We start from the raw sequence: 15,724 nt of genomic DNA on the forward strand, positions 1-15,724 counted from the left end.
ATAGAGGGAGGGCGATAGATAGATAGATAGAGGGAGGGCGATAGATAGATAGATAGATAGATAGATAGATAGATAGATAGATAGAGGGAGGGCGATAGATAGAGGGAGGGCGATAGATAGAGGGAGGGCGATAGATAGAGGGAGGGCGATAGATAGAGGGAGGGCGATAGATAGAGGGAGGGCGATAGATAGAGGAAGGGCGATAGATAGATAGAGGGAGGGCGATAGATAGATAGAGGGAGTGCGATAGATAGATAGAGGGAGGGCGATAGATGGATAGATAGATAGAGAGAGGGCGATAGATAGATAGAGGGAGGGCGATAGATAGATAGAGGGAGGGCGATAGATAGAGGGAGGGCGATAGATAGAGGGAGGGCGATAGATAGATAGAGGGAGGGCGATAGATAGATAGAGGGAGGGCGATAGATAGATAGAGGGAGGGCGATAGATCGATAGAGGGAGGGCGATAGATCGATAGAGGGAGGGTGATAGATCGATAGAGGGAGGGCGATAGATCGATAGAGGGAGGGTGATAGATCGATAGAGGGAGGGCGATAGATCGATAGAGGGAGGGCGATAGATCGATAGAGGGAGGCCGATAGATCGATAGTGGGAGGGCGATAGATAGAGTAAGGGCGATAGATAGATAGATAGATAGATAAATAGATAGAGGGAGGGCGATAGATAGAGGGAGGGCGATAGATAGATAGATAGATAGATAGATAGATAGATAGATAGATAGATAGATAGATAATTACATAGTGAGATCACATTCTCTTGATGACCTAGTATTCCGGCTCCATGCTTATCTGATTTATCGAGACCCACTCACATACTTATGTGCCTTCCCAAAATGTTCTCGAAACGATCTCTGGGAATGTGACATCTCTGCTTTAAGCACATGTTCTATTGTACCAATATTTGGAGCAATGTTATTTGGGGCACAACAATGAAAAATATACCAAAAAAGTTTAATTTCCAGAAGAGGAACAGTGTCCTGCAGACAGCCTTTTGGGAGGCATGCTTTGTTGCTGAGCGGAGAGAGCGAGAAGGATGAACATATTGTAATTGAGGTTATCCAAGGATGTCGGGATGTTTCCAACAAAGCAGGGAGTGGCACGGCAGAAATGTATGCCAGACAGCCCCCCTTCCTGGGTGTGAGGTGATCTGCCATGCACGACGAACACAAAGTCTGAAATCTGTCCTTGTTTCTTCAACCAGCACTGAAGAGCATCCCAAGAGGCAATGTCCAATGTACTTACACAATATGTGCGCACAGTCGCACAACAAAATCATACCCTCTAAATCCCCTATTGGCGGTTCTCGCTCGGGGTGAGAAGTATCGTCTCGGGATGGTCTTCAGAGCTAACGACTCTATGCCTCGCGTGGCCCTCAGAGCATCAGGCATTTATTTCATTGCTGTTGAAAATAGATATTTATTAATTTAAGTCATATGAAAGTTTTGTAAAACACCAGTGTCACCTTCCTGTTAACTTCAGTAAGAAGTGAAGGAACTCCGTTCCTGGTCACTAGTACCTCCGAGTGATGACGTAATTTCCGCTGACCTTTGTATCTGGACTTCGATGACATGCACAGCTCACGGTTCGCAAGGCAGGGGGAACACTGGGTCTTGCATGGTGGGAGGGGAAATAACTATCAAAGGGCACACCCTAAACACTCATTGAAAATCAGAGGTATCTGATGCATTAACAAGAAGCTTGCACAAAAATGCGCCCCCTCGTCGACACAACATTGCTCGCGTGCCTGTGCGCGGTGGCATAGTGCTAACTAAGCCTTGATCAGAAATGGCGCAATGGAAGGGTATGTCTTTGGCATTGCACAGTTTTTTGACCACCACTAATGCAGCGCTGCAGATTTTCATGCAGCTCTGGGTGCACGTTAGTAAATCTGGGGCAACGTTGCCGGAATCATTCGACATTACGGCTGTTTAGGCCTCAAGTGGGCAAAGAAGGCCCGGAGCACTGACACGAACATGGCGTCCGATAGCGCCTCGCCACCGACCTTTACACAACCGGCTGTGAGATACTAACTTCTGTTAACACTCCTGAAGTGCAGCCTAGTGCACAAAAAATACAGATGGCAGACAGTGCCCGACGTGTGCCTGACCCCTTAACACAGTGGCACTTCCTGCCCCAGGCACTGTTGCAGAATATCCCATACGCATATAAGGCTCCATATGTAATCTAGCCCTCTTTAGATAAGGTGCGATCGTCGAAATATTTACATGAAAGAGCAAGCAGGCTTTTGTTTGCTTAACTCAAAGTGAAAGTGGAAAGTGAAAGAGGACTTTGCCAGCAGCGTTGAGCCTGGGGACAAACTACCTTTGTGTCCAAACGATCACCACTCATGCATAGCTGCCAAGGTTTCAGATTGCCATGTGTGATATTTTAATAATTTCAGACCTACCTGTCACCCGCCTGAGACCATCCGACCAGACAGAAAAGCATTGTGGCACCCGTGCTCCACATCTGGGCCGGGGAGGAGACAAGGGTGGGGCGCGAGGGCTGTTCACGCATGCGCTGTCCCTGGATCTGCGGCTCCTGCCCCCATCTGGGCAGGGGAGGAGACGGGGTGTGGGCGCGAGGGCTGCTCGCACATGCGCTGTCCCTGGATCTGCGGCTCATGCCCAGTGATGGCGCGTCAGACTTTAAATGCCGCCGTAGTTTACGGAATGCTGCGCAACTCATGCGGCCTAGGGAGGGGGCCACCAAAGCGCCCAAGGAAAAAATAGCAGAAGTCCAGCGGGGTGCCATTGTGAATGCCGCACAGTCAAAGCAGGTTTTTCAGGCGGGGCTCCTGTGATCAATACGGAGCCCCGCGTGGTGCTGCAGTATGCCGATGAAGAGTGGTAAGTGGGGTATGCTGTACATTTAAAGCAAGACTTGCATATTGAATGCTGTGTTTACTTGTGCACTTAGTGTAAGTGCCAATGGCGTCTCGAAAATGAAACTGCATGCTTTTGCCTGGGAGCAGGACTGAAGATGTGCGTGTACCTAAACGTGCGCGTTCACAGACCCCAATCTGCTCGTGCACCGGTCTGTACCACTTGGGAGGCAAGACAATCACAATAAGTCTTGCTGGCGAGAGCGCTTTCGCGCTGCAATGCCAGGCGAGACCTAAAAAGGGAGACGCGGATCATGGCATACTTAAGAACTTTAGGCCAATCTCTCTCCTGCCCGCTCCTGCAAACATTCTGGAGAAGGAAGTTCAGAAACAGCAATATGACTTCCTGGAGTCCAATAACCTTCTTCATGACTCCCAGTCGGGCTTTAGGACTGATTACAGTACTGAGACTGCTCTGCTGGAAGTGGCGGAAACCATCCGAGAATCCCTTGACCATGGTAGCTGTGCCATGCTTGTGCTGTTGAACTTGTCCGCAGCCTTTGATACGGTCTCTCATTTGATCCTTTTAGACCGACTGGCACAGCTGGTTATCTCCATAACTATCTTGAACTGGTTCCACTCATCTGTGGATGTGCGGTCTCTGCAGCTCTCTCTGCGCCTTCATGTCTCCTCTTCCTGCTCCATGGTATGTGGAGTACCTCAGGGCCCGGCGTTGAGCCCCACCCTGTTTAATGTTTATCTTGCTCCTTTGGCATCTGGGGTGGAACACTGTGGAGTGAGAATATGATACGCAGCTTGTGTTCTCATTCAAAGACACTGCAAAGGCCACATTTGACAGCTTCAGGCATTGCCTCACCAAGATTGCCTCCTGGATGACCGACCTATGCCTGAATTAAATGCTGATAAAACGGAGGTGATGTTCTTTAATCAACCTTCACCCCCACGGCAAATCTCTGGCGGCCGGCGCAGCTGAACCCCCCTCGCATCCCTGTCACCTCAGTCAGAAAGGTAGGCTTCAAATTCAATTCTAAACTGTCGGGCAAGGCCCAGATTTGTCAAGTCTCCAGATCTTGTTTTTGGAAACTTAAAACCTTGCGAAGATTCCTCCAGCTGCTGCCGATGGACTGTCGGGCTACAATAGTCCATGCCCTTATTACATCTTAGCTGGACTTTGCTAACAGCTTGTACCTGAGTCTCCCTGCTTATCTTACTCGGAGACTGCAGACAGTCCAGAACACTACAGTAAGGTTCATCAGAAATGTGCCCCTCCGACATCACATTTCTCCTAATTTGCGCAGCCTTCATTGGCTCCTAGTAAAAAGGAGAATCTAATTTAAGGAACTGTCCCTTGCCTATAGATCCTCAAGAGATAGAGGTCCAGGATAATTTAAACAGAGACTTCAGAAATGTCACCAGACCAGGACCTTGCGATCCAACTCTTAGATGCTTCTCTACACTCCTCGGTTTGCCAAAGCCAGAATTGGTGGGTGAGCCTTCGCCGTAAGAACAGCTGCTCTTTGGAATGCCTGATCACCTGCGCAAAGCAGAATCGAAATCCACTTTCAGGAAGGCTCAGAAAAACATGGCTGTTTGATTTGGCCTAGCTAGTCCCTTTTCCCCTGTCTGATCACGCTGCTACTTTTAGTGCTGGGACACCTCAGTTGGTGGTAGCCAAGCGCTTTATAAATGTTTATGGATGGATGCCTTAGTAGGGCCATAATGTGTATCCTCTTTGAGCTATGCTTAATTGCTTGCTGGGTCTCCTGACTAAAAACTGACTTCCTCATTGCAATTACATCAACTTATTGCATGAGAGAACTGCAGGCACTTTTACTGCAACTGCCCTACAGCGCATTTTTTCTAAGCACATTGGGGCTGAAGGTTCGGGCTGCCTTCTGACTAAATTTAAAATCTCCTTTACCCTTTGGGTAATCAAGCACTCTACCAGCATTCTTTGCTCCCCCTCTGCTATTGGTTGAACCCCAAAAGGGCTTTAAGTTTTTACATTGATCGTACCATGGGCCATATAGTGGATGATCTGCTTTTTGTTTCGTTTTCTGGAGGTAAGAAGGGGAAGTTTGTGCAGAAAAGGTCTACGTTGAAATGGATAGTCCTCTACACCAAGATCAACTACACAATAGCCAAGAAGTAAAGCCGGGAATGTCTGAGAGAGGGAGGGTTGCAGCTGCATTGATGTGATGGGATATTTTTCCTTGATATCTGCCAAGCTATAAAGTATGTGTCTGTGCATAAATTCGCTAATAAACTACTACCTTTACAGCCAGGTCTGACAGGAAGGGCACTTCCACTGCTCAGGTCTACAAGACTTTGATTTGAGTCTGCTTCAAAGGCTCGCCACCTTTGGTAGGAATTGCTTTGGTATCTGTCGTAAAGTAAGTCATATGTGATTAGACGTACCCATCAGGAAAACAAGTTCCTTTATTTCAGTAACACTCTATTTGTTGGATTCCCTAGCTCACTACAGATTCCTCATTGCCCTACCACCTCCCCTTCTGTGGAGTGGTCTATTTTGTAACATCTAAAAACGTTTCAAGTTCGTAATAACCACACTGTTACCAACAATTGTTTACTCTGTGACTTAGGACACAGAAAGAGAAGGAACTGACATTGGTGTGCAGGTGTGGAGTTTACATGCAGCTCTGCTCCAGGGCAGTGTGGCATCAGCACAGATGGCACTTATCCGTGTGCCGGGTGGCACTGATGCAACATTCTCCAGATCCATTCTGATGTCTGGGGGATATTCTGAAGAGAGCAATCTGCTGTTACATAGGGTATCCACTAGAAAGAGCTTTACCGAATGGCATACCTTTGAAGTATTCTTTATTGAGTTTTTTGTTTGAAATATTGGGCATTGCGACCTTTCCACCTTGTATGATGCAGGACTGCTTACCTAATGATCTTCAGCAAAGTGAGTTTTCTCCCCTCTATACTTCCATCTAATCTCGTAGAAACCCCTTTGAGGGATATGTATAGTCGTAATTTTGATACTGCAGTAAGCTCTGAGCTTGTTTTCCAGAATTTTTGTTGATGACCTGTATTTATTCTACCTCTTTTTTTGCAGATTAGAAAAAGAATACACTACGATAAAGTCTAAGGAGATGGAAGAACAAGTAGAAATTAAGGTAAGCTATGTAATGCAATAATATGTCCATCTCCAGTTGTTAATAGCATTTCTTCGGTGCAAACACTCCTTTTGTTTTTTTTTGGGTAATTTTATTTTTTATTTTTATTACTGTGGTTTCAAATGGTGACAATCGAGCAAATAAAGTAATTTTTTTCAATAGTGGTTCATTATAATATGCATTTGACTTGCTGGCATTGAGTTGCAGGCTGTGGTGGTCATCCAGTGTGCAACTGCTGCAAGGCCAGCCTGCAAATGTGCGGCACCCCAAGTATGGTCTTCAGAGAGGGCCACCACCAACTGCGTATCATCAGCGTACAAGATCATGGTCATGGCAGAGTCCCTTGCCACCGCTGCCAGCGGTTCGACATACAGGTTGAACAGGACAGGGCTTAAAGCCGAGCCCTGAGGAACTCCCTGCTTGATGGCATGAGTATGAGAGAGGAAAGGAGGGGCCGAGACCTGAAATAACCGGTCAGAAAGAAAATAGCGGAACCACTCCAGGGCCGAGCCGACCACCCCAGTGCCGAGCCGACCACCCCCACCTCCTCCAGGCGGCACAAGAGGATCATGTGAGAGACCGCGTCGAATGTGGCACTGAGGTCGAGCAGGATGAGGGCAGCAGGTGTTCAATCACCGCTACAAGCGCGGTCTCGGTGCTATGACCCGGGCGGAAACCATTCTGGGAGCAATCTAAAGCGTCAATGTTGCTCAGATGGACCGACAGAATGTTATTAGTGTGGGCCTCCGCAATTTAGCTACCCAGAGCAGGAGAAAGTTTTCTGGTTTAGTTGGGTCTAATGTAGGTTTTTTCAGCAAGGTAACTACCCTAGCTTGTTTCCATGGTGGGGGCACTGTTGCCGTAGTGAAAGATGCATTTATGATCTGGCATAATGGAGTCAGTAGAATAGGTAGAGCTTCTCTAAATTGGGCAGGCCTCATAGGATCAACAGGGGAACCTGATTTAACCCTCTTACTTAAAATAAGGAATTCGTCATGGGAGATAGGAGGGATAGCAGGCAGAATGACGATAAGCCGAAGAACAACAGTGGTAGCAGAATCTGTAGGGCCAGTGACAAAGGATTTATAAATAGATTCAACTTTTTGGACGAAGAAAGTGGCTAGGTCCTCACATTGTTGTTCAGATGCGATCCATGGAGTGGAAGGATCGTTCCTAGTTTTAAAGTCATTAAGTATTTTGAAGATGCTTTTAACCGGATTTTTGCTGGACTTAATCTCGTTGGTAAGGAAAGCCGTACGTGCCTGATGAATGGCCTTATGATAGCGTTTAATTGCATCCAGGTACAGATTTTTTGCCCCAGGGTCGTAGGTTCTTCTCCAGGCTCGTTCTAGCTTCTTACAGAAACTACGAAAACTGCCAGGGCGTCATTGAACCAGAAGTTAGATTTTGAGCACCGACCCTTTGACCATTTGGCTTGAATCAAAGAGTCTAAAGCATGGAGTATCCAGTCGCAGAATGCTTTATAAGCTAGCTCGGGATCCGTAGCTAAAATAGGGGGGGGGGGACGTCAGGACGGAGCACAGATCTTTTATACTCAGTTTATGCCAGCAACGTCTCAATGTAGCTTTGAGGCTAGTTTTAGGTATGGTCTTCAAAAGCGGGATGAAGAAAGTGGCTAAAAGGTGGTCAGTCCAACTCATCGGCAAGGTGTCTTGACCGAAAGTGAAGGGATGTTGGAAAAGACCGGGTCAAGCAGATGTCTGGCCGAGTGGGTGGGGCCCACCACCAACTGTTTTAATTGGCACGCAGCGAAGTCTGCAAGCAAGCTACTAATTTCGGGGTCGTTAAGGTGGTCAAAGTGAATGTTAAGGTCCCCAATGAGGCAGCAACTCGACACCTTAAGAGCCAGGGAGCTAACTGCATCGATAATGGCTGGTTTAAAATCCGAAGTGGATCCTGGGGGGTGATAAACTAGTAGGCCAGAAATGGAGGAATGCGCATTAAAGGAGATGGAGAAGCGGGCACATTCGCAACCAGCCACCTCCTCCTTAATAAATGAACAGGTGTAACAAGTTTTAAAGATCACAGCTATGCCCCGCCTCTAGAATCCCTATTGAGGGTTAAAATACTGTATCCCAAGGGAAGAGCGAGGCCAGGTTCAGCCACAGAGGCATCAGTCAACCAAGTTTCGGTGATAAACAGCACGTCAGGGGACTCGTCCTCGACGAGGTCATGGATCTCCATATAGTGTTTAACCATGGAGCGGACATTCAGAAGTAAAATTTTCTTGGTGGGTCTGGGAGGGGTGGGGGACAGTGGGGAGCGGAAACTACAGCCACAGTCTGCACAGCAGAAAGGACCTTCTTCTACCACCCCCTGATGTTGGCCACATGAGCCTCTGCGCAGCCCAATTAACATCAGTAAGACACGCAGTAAGTAAGAACCACCAGTAAAAAAGACGCTAGGACTAAGTTAGTGCCAAGTACAATAACAGAACAAAAAATATGCCGCAGGCCTAGCAGAGGTAAAATTTCCTTGTATTTTTAAAATAGTTACACCAAACATACGTCAGTAGCAGCGCGTGAAGCATTGGAGGAGCTGATCGCTTCTGCCGATAACGGCAGGCTAAGTAGGTGTGCTTCCTCGTATGACAGCCTATATAGGAAGTTGTAATCCGGGAGAGGTTAGGCTTTCTATTGGAAGTAGGGACTAAGGCTACCTGTGCCATTGGTTGCATGGACTTGTTTTGGGACTACTGGTAGGGCTAGGGCCTTTATTGGACGTAGAAATCAGGGAATTTTTAACTGATTGGGTGCTTGGACCAGGGCTAAGTTTGGCTGTAAGGTCCTGGTCTCCTATTGGTTCCTAGATTTTAGGGCTAGTGTTGTGATTGGATAGTGTAAGGGCTAGGGTTCCCATTGGCTGAAGGGTTCACCTGATTACTAGGGCTATAAAAAAGGCCAGGCTTAGGGCGTCTCAGCCCGGGCGTCGAGGCTAAGGGCAGAGAGGACAAGGGCAGTTGCCTGTTTGATCCTGTTCAAGACTGGTCGGGACTAGTGCCAGAAATGCTGCCCTTTCTCTCATTTAGCAATACCCAGCCCACACCATCCACATCCACAAACAGAGCAACACACTCACACCAAATGTACACCACGCACAACACTATGCACAGATTAATGTACCAGCCTGCACTACAAACCCAACCAAACCACATCTACACACCTACTATCCCAACTACCACACATATCCACCATAACCTACAAACCGTACACAACTCTATCCTATACCACTAACCAATACACTCATCACTAACACAACACAAATCAACACCATACATAACTACATGCCATTCAGACACACTCGCCCTGCTGTAATTACACCTAACAGACCTTCCATCAGTTGTCCAACAAACACCCTCCTCTCCCTTCTACCACAATAACACTAACGCACAACACACACACTGCACACCACCACACTTTGTAACTCTTGCAACACATATACTTTCAATGTAATTATGGATCTACATATTTATCACTTTCTTTTAAATTAGCATTTCCAATGCACTACCCTATTTCTCAGCCTATACTTCGCTCAATATATCTTCTAGCCCAACCTTCTGACTAATCTCAAACTTCTTCTACTACTCCTTCCAATGCACTACCCCATCTCTCATCCTATACATCTATCAATATATCCTCTACATCCACTCTCTCATTTATCCCAAACCCTATGCCACTACTATGATTGCCAAAATAACCCTTTCTAGGCTCTCTCCTACTCTACCCCTCCTTGTATCATCTGACACCTCTTTTACTATACCGATCCCCTAAAACAAAACTTTCTAAACTCTTTCTTCTGAGTCCTCCCCGCCAAAGCTCCTTTTTACTCATCCAAAAGCCTCCTCCTATTGCTAAGACCTAAAATTTTAAAAATAAATAAATAAATAAAAACTTTCACTCTTTTATCCCTCCACTATCCTTTTCAATAGAAATTAACAGACTAACATGTTCACTTCTCAAATTCCATATTAAACTATACTAATATACTACCCAAATAACTGAATAACATATCCACTTCTCAAATTACTTCATTTTTTTTTACTATACTAATTTTCAACAGTAATCCTTTATAGGTTGCGGAGTGGCGTGCTACTCACCAGAAAAGCGATTCAACACCCATCAGGGGTAACAAGTGCTATATGAATGCAAATCTTTCTTCCCCTTTTATCCCTCCACTATCCTTCTCGCTCAAAGTAATTGACTAATATCCACCACTGAAATTACTTCATATTTCACCATATTAATTCCGTACTAATCCTTTGTAGGCTTCCTGAATAGCGTGCGTCAACAAGCGCTATATAAATACAAATCTTCGTCCTCCTCTATCCTTCTGCTATTATTCCAAATCAAAATAACTGACTAACCTATCCACCACTTAAAATGTACTTCCATGTTTCACTATACTAATTCAACACTAATCCTCTATGGGTCCCGGAGTAGCGTGCTACTCGCCAAAAAAGCGCTTTGACGCCTCGTCAGGGGTAGTAAGCGTTGTATAAATGCAATTACAATACAATACAATATGTTGATTGTATTGTTGAATCCAAAATGGCAAATATACTGCGTCCATTCTTGGCATTTTTGTGTCTATGTGAAAGTCTTGTGTGGCAATTAGTGCTTAATTTGTAAATATATTTTTTTTTAAAATTCTGTGCCGAATTAAGTACCATGCCCATATTTTCTGTTTAAGAGGCTCCACTGGCACTGCCCCAGGACTTTTCGCTCTCCAGTAGTAGACATTGCTTCCTCCCTAGTATTTAGAATGGGGCTTACCCTACCTGAGACAGCAACTTCCCAAGCTGCTTACTCTTGGGAGAGTAACGTGTGGCATGGAAGATGTACAAAAATTTGCCTTGATAGCCACATATTGTTGATGCACAGACTTGTCTGCGCCAACCTGGAGAGCGAGGCTAGGGACATAAAGCAAATTAATGATCAACATTGCTGTAGTCAAAACACAAAGTGTCCGGGTCACAACAAATAAGTGTTGCTAAATGTAGGTCTTGGCTGTGCCCACCTTCAACACAAACTAAACTCTGGGGGTTCAAGAGGAAAAGCAGTGTTTCAAACATATAGCGACTGAGAATTAGGACAAGAAACCATGAGCCTGAACCACATAGGTTGTTTAAAAGAGATAGAAAGGACTAAGCACTGCAGGACATTTTCTGCTACTTCCTCCATTTCTTTTTCTGTGTGTATTGGAGCTGGCCATACTGGAGTGATGGATGCTGTGCAAGCCACTGGGTGTAATTGAACCATTGTAGTGGTTATTTGGGGTTTAATCAATTTGCTATAGCAAAATTTCCATATACCAACTTCCCATCACTCCTGTAAATTCATCTATATATATGCACCTACATACACACACAGACTGCATGACAGACAAATACAACATCCATAACCATATGCAATTCATCTTACGTTAATTGGAATAGACCCAAGTAAATATCTGCTTAATTGTATTTATATCTGTTGGAACCCACCTTCTCTGGTAGGATTCTTTTTTGTTCAATTTTACATTAAGATTGCACAAAGCAAAATACTTGGTTGTTAACTATAGTTACTTGATTTCATTATGCTCGTTTGTTTAATAGGTAGTCCTCTTACAGGATTTGGCCATATTTTATACCAAGGCCTGACTCAAGATAGTACATCCTTCTCCACCTAGAATGTTAAACTGTCCGCTAATCAAACCAGGGGATATTTCTTCAAGAAAGCATCTTAATCCAAAGCCCAACTCCAGACACAGAATTTATGAGGATATTTCCACAAAATGGCAGTATCTTCTCTTTCTCCCTACAGACCTCCGTCTGTTTAAGTTGTTGTCTACCAATATATATATCATACTTTCTCTTTTTTAGTAGTAGTAAATCTTTATTATTTAGACATATGTCTATAAAACAATAAATACTCATACACAGTTTTCCAAACAACCCCATACCCTTATCTCCCAAACCCTCTACACATTCTTTAGCTCAACCTATGCACAGAACCCCACATTAACATCGTATTTGAAGATATATCTCTGTATAGAATTTTCCCACTCTGACTCTTACCTTGAACTGTCTAACATGGGGGTTAACATACATTATCTAATATCACAGGTCATAAAACATCTCTAACTTGAAGCTATTTTTAAGAATTCTGCATGAGCCCCCTTCACTTCTCCCCCTCATTCTTTGACACTGTTTGTTCGGAGCGTAGATGTTGGCTCTTGCCTCCTGTCGCTTCTTACTGACAGTATGGCCCTAAGTGACCGTTTCTATCTGACACAGAGTAAATAGATTTCTTGGATGTTTCTTTTGTTTCAGTTTGATTACCTATTAGAGACTATATGGCATACGTTGTATACACTGTATCATCTCTGACACTTAGGCTTATTTGTACGAATGGTATTTGCCTCCTTGCTTCCTTTGTTTTTCCACAATGCCGCACCACTGTGACATTGAGATGTTCTTCTTTGCAGTACATACTGATTTTAATGTATGATCGTCCCACCATTGCTACCTATTGTTCTGCTTGTATGCCCATGCCTTGTCTATTTCTTTGAATTAAATAAAAACTGTTAAAAAATATATATACATTTTGCCAGAGCACAAGCAACATCTAAAAACTCCATGCTCAATAGTAATAAGAGCGCCTCATTATGGTGACAAATATTATACTTTCAAAGCTTGCAGAGAATTTCTCATGCTTTAGGAATCAGAGGTTTAGAGCACCCCAAAATGTTAATAGCAGCAACCATAACTGGTGGTTTGGAAACGGGGATACACACACACACACACCACACCACACCCCACCACACCACACCACACACACACCCCTTTGGGTTACCTCCGGACTCCAACATATAACTTGCTGCCGGTTTCATTGATATATTGCATAAGTCCACCATATATAGCATAAGTCCACCAATCTGATTCTCTCTTGCATGCCTGTTTCAATTCCCCCTCCAATAATTGAGAGAGCGCCATGACCTTAAAATTTTCAACCTTCAGTGTTGTAGCAATATTTGCTAATCTAAACATAACCTGTGCAGCCCATTTGAATTCACTCGTCACTATTTTTATTAGCACAAAAGGCTGAAACCATTTGAACCTCCGGAGACCAAAGCTTATCCCAGAAGCGCAAAGTAACTTTATATGCTAAGAAATTCCAAGCCTGAAGATCCCCATTCTTTGTAGTGTAGTTCCTATTTTTCCAATAGGCCCTGCGCATTGGAATAACATAAACAGTAGTATCGACGTAGAAGTGCGGATCTTCTAGGCCTCCACTGACTATGCTAAACTTAATTGGGTTTGTTACCAACTAGTTTAGAGGTCACTGGAAACTTTCTTGACTGAATAGGAAGTGATCAGCTTCCCTGGCACAGCCAAGAAGGGATTCAGTTTTCCAACAACCGTGCAACGTGACAACCTTGCTCCTCAGATAAGAGTCAATCTCTAGGGTCGTGTGAAACAATAGACAGTTATTTTACTCAGTCAGTGGTTGTGCAGTTTACTTTCACAATATGTAGAGAATAGAGAGACAGGCGTTTTCAATAAAGGGTAACATTTATTGAACAGTCTTTCTTCTCGTACAAGAGAAATGGATTGCCACAATTGCAAGACTTGTTATTATAAAAAGTACGTACAGTAAGATGAGTATTACGAAATAATACTGTAAAAGCATTGATGTGGTTTCTTAGCCATACAATGGTTCAACATGAATAAAACATATATAAATTCATATATACATTAGGCTAAATTACTCAACTGGTGCTTCTAACTACGCCTACCCCAGTGTACCTGACCTAAGCCTAATACTTGGGAGGGGAGTAAGTAAGTACCTTTAAGTTGTTGGTTTTGCCAAAGTTTGCTTCAAGAATTCTCTCTAAGGATTTAGTCAACACCATACCTCTGGAAAAGAATGATGGAGGTCTGGTATCTCCTTCAGGGGGTCGATATCCCAGTCACCGCAAGGGTAGCCTGGAAACGCCGGAGCTGGATTTCTCTGCAGGAGAAAAGACAGCGTCTCTCTCAGCGCGACGAGGAGGAGGAGGGGCAGCGTCCGCGGGCAGCTTGCATCTGCTGGGCTCTTGCAGGGGGACGCCTGTTCAGCTCCTAAGTTCACCACACCATCGTTCGCTAGTTAGCAGTGATAGCAGTAGCCATAGCAGCTATGGTATCATCAGCATAACAGCAACTTCAGCAGCAGCGAGACAGCGTTTGCTTAAGGCAACGTTGGTAATATTTATACCGGAAAGGTGCCTTGTTTGACGTAAGTTTTTGGAAATAAGACGTCAATAAAGATGTCACTAGGAAGTGATCGTCTATCAGTGCTCATTAGAGTTCTATTACTAATCAAAACATAGCAAGCGGGGATTTCCCAGGTTGCTGAGTTTTTATCTTGTTGAAGAACTCGGAGTGTTAATCTAGGAATCTTAGATAGTAACTTCTGCTATGTTATTGCACTAATTGGTTGCAAAGGAAGTGGCAGAGAAATCGATTCTGAAATGTGGCTCTGTTTGTGTGAGACCAGAGACGAATTTCTGAATATTGCACTTGAACGGTTATGCCAATATAGGGAATAAATGGATTTATAGCCGAATAGGGGCATAAGGTCACAGTATCGATCAGGGTCCTAGATTAGAACGCTACATCTTATTGCCTGACACATTCTACTTTTTGGTAACCCAACAATTTTTTCAAGCATTTATCCTCCCACTTCTCCCAGTTTGTATCCGAATTAAGAGGCAGAAATTCTGCCCCATATAAATATTGTGTAGATACCATAGCATTATAAGCAGATCTTACCGGGAACAAGGATAGACCTCCACACACATTTTTACATTTTACTAATCCTTCTATTGTGCATGCTACCCCAGCATCCACAGTTCCTTTATGTAAGGCCCAATCTAGTTTATTACTAAATGTATTTCCTGAGTATTTATAAGCTGTTACAACCTCCACAATGTTATTCCCCCAAAAGCTACAATATATGTTTTCATCATTTTCAAAAAAGAATTATTATTTTTGTTTTTGTCCAGATTGATCCTTAATTTATTGACTACAGAATACATGTTGAACCTTTCCAATTTCCTCTAGAGGTCCACCTGGGTCAAATAAAAAATAGCCAAATCATCCTCATATAGGAGACACGAAATAGGTTTCCCTCAAAACAACATAGGGGCTAGAACACAGCCCTGTCTCAATCCATTTCCCAACGGGATTCCTTTGGAAAGATCTCTGCTTGGATCCAATTGTGCCTTAAAAGTATACTGCTAGGAATTGCGAAGTGTCGAAGCTTATCCCACAAGGTACTGCGATCCACAAGGTCAAAGGTGAAACTAAACATCATCAAAAAAAGATTCCCTGAGGATTCTGTTGCCTTCTAGCCTATCACCCACAAATTAAGGCAATAATTAATTGTAGAGTGACCTTGCTTAAAACCTCCCTATTCCATGGGCACCAGAATATTGGCTTCTATCCAGTTGTTTAAGGACAATAAAATTACCTTGGAATATATTTTGGCTGCAACATCAGACTTATCATGCTGAAATCGCAGGAGATGCCGGATTTTTTTGTGTGGGGTTTTTTTGTGCATGGGTTTGATTATAGCACCCTTCTAACTAGGCAGGAAAATACCTGTGCTGGGTATAAGAACACATATTTTTGTAGAAAAAAATTGCCCACTGTATGATGTTAGAGTTTATTA

At 44.0% G+C, this 15,724-nt stretch overlaps 1 protein-coding gene across 5 annotated transcripts in view; it reads left to right on the forward strand.

The window, feature by feature from the left end:
- EVI5 (ecotropic viral integration site 5) overlaps window positions 1-15,724 on the forward strand; it is a 1,064,947-nt gene that overhangs the window by 478,802 nt on the left and 570,421 nt on the right. For all 5 annotated transcript variants that reach the window (XM_086953930.1, XM_086953933.1, XM_086953929.1 and 2 more), the window contains one exon: window positions 5,948-6,008. In XM_086953930.1, the coding sequence (XP_086810056.1) occupies window positions 5,948-6,008 (61 nt within the window). The remainder of the gene's footprint in view (window positions 1-5,947; window positions 6,009-15,724) is intronic.

The sequence above is a fragment of the Lissotriton vulgaris genome, chromosome 1_1, assembly GCF_964263255.1.
Source record: "Lissotriton vulgaris chromosome 1_1, aLisVul1.2, whole genome shotgun sequence".
Lineage (NCBI taxonomy): Eukaryota > Metazoa > Chordata > Amphibia > Caudata > Salamandridae > Lissotriton > Lissotriton vulgaris.